This window comes from Etheostoma spectabile, chromosome 19 (assembly GCF_008692095.1).
Source record: "Etheostoma spectabile isolate EspeVRDwgs_2016 chromosome 19, UIUC_Espe_1.0, whole genome shotgun sequence".
Taxonomy (NCBI): Eukaryota; Metazoa; Chordata; class Actinopteri; order Perciformes; family Percidae; genus Etheostoma; species Etheostoma spectabile.
In genome coordinates this window covers 17,432,484-17,433,430 of record NC_045751.1, presented here as the reverse complement: position 1 = coordinate 17,433,430, position 947 = coordinate 17,432,484, and the positions used below count along the sequence as shown (strand labels likewise).

The window sequence follows — 947 nt, the reverse complement described above, 5'->3', positions numbered from 1 at the left end:
AGCTGATATTGCGATGACAATAAAAAAAAAAAAGGATATATTGTGCAGCCCTAATGTGTGGTGTAGCACTGTGGAGATAGATCTGGCAACGTGAGACTACCTTACTGTACATACTGTAAAGCAGTGAGCGTCATCTACGTACCACTAGACAGCATGGGCCCCAGCTTCAGGTTTTGGAACATGTCCCCTGTACGCTTCCTCTTCTCACTCAGCCTGTATTCATCTACAACGAGGCATAAATAAGCAGTTAGAAGACCGGGTCTGTAGAGTTGTGTTTTGAGAGATTCATTAATTTTCTCAGGAAAAGCTTACACGAGTCACTCATGCAACATCGCATGGCAAAATGGGAACATTGCCTCTTACCCGGGTCAGCGGGCAGGTACTGGAAGTCCATTGGCTCGCTGACCTCGCGGTCAGAGGGCCGACGGAGCTGCATCTTCACTCTAATTGGCTCGGAGAGGTTAGTGTCACGGAACGGCGGTGTGCGGAACACAATGGCCACCTGCCTGTGGACATCAGCCTGGGAGAAAGTGCCCTTCCCCTCCCAGGAGTCCTGGAAGAAACGCACCTCGATGTCTTCTACAGGGGAATAGACAACGGGAAATCTGAGAATGTAAACTCCACATGATTACCAGCACAATAACTGTGTAGGTGTATTTTAATTGGAAAAAATGTGTGGTTAGATTAGACCAAATTGGGAAATTCCAGTACAATCTACTTAAATAGTATTTGAAAAGATGTAAGTAAACCTATGTTTGTCCAAGTTGCACTCTTAGATAAGACACTATGCAACATGACCTCACACAAATTGCAACAGAAACTCTTTCAACTGATTTAGTCTCCGATTTAGATTTATTAAACATTTGTCAGATTCTCTGATACAATTTATAGGACAGCTGTAGAAAGAAAAGGGGGTGGGGTGGGGGGGGGGACGGGACACAACAAGC

General features: G+C 45.2%; 1 protein-coding gene across 4 annotated transcripts in view; it reads right to left on the bottom strand.

Annotated features, from left to right (window-relative positions):
- rela (v-rel avian reticuloendotheliosis viral oncogene homolog A) overlaps nt 1–947 on the bottom strand; it is a 14,741-nt gene that overhangs the window by 4,866 nt on the left and 8,928 nt on the right. For all 4 annotated transcript variants that reach the window (XM_032544438.1, XM_032544439.1, XM_032544435.1 and 1 more), the window contains exons 8-9: nt 364–579; nt 143–223 (exon numbers count right to left, since the gene is read on the bottom strand). In XM_032544438.1, the coding sequence (XP_032400329.1) occupies nt 143–223; nt 364–579 (297 nt within the window). The remainder of the gene's footprint in view (nt 1–142; nt 224–363; nt 580–947) is intronic.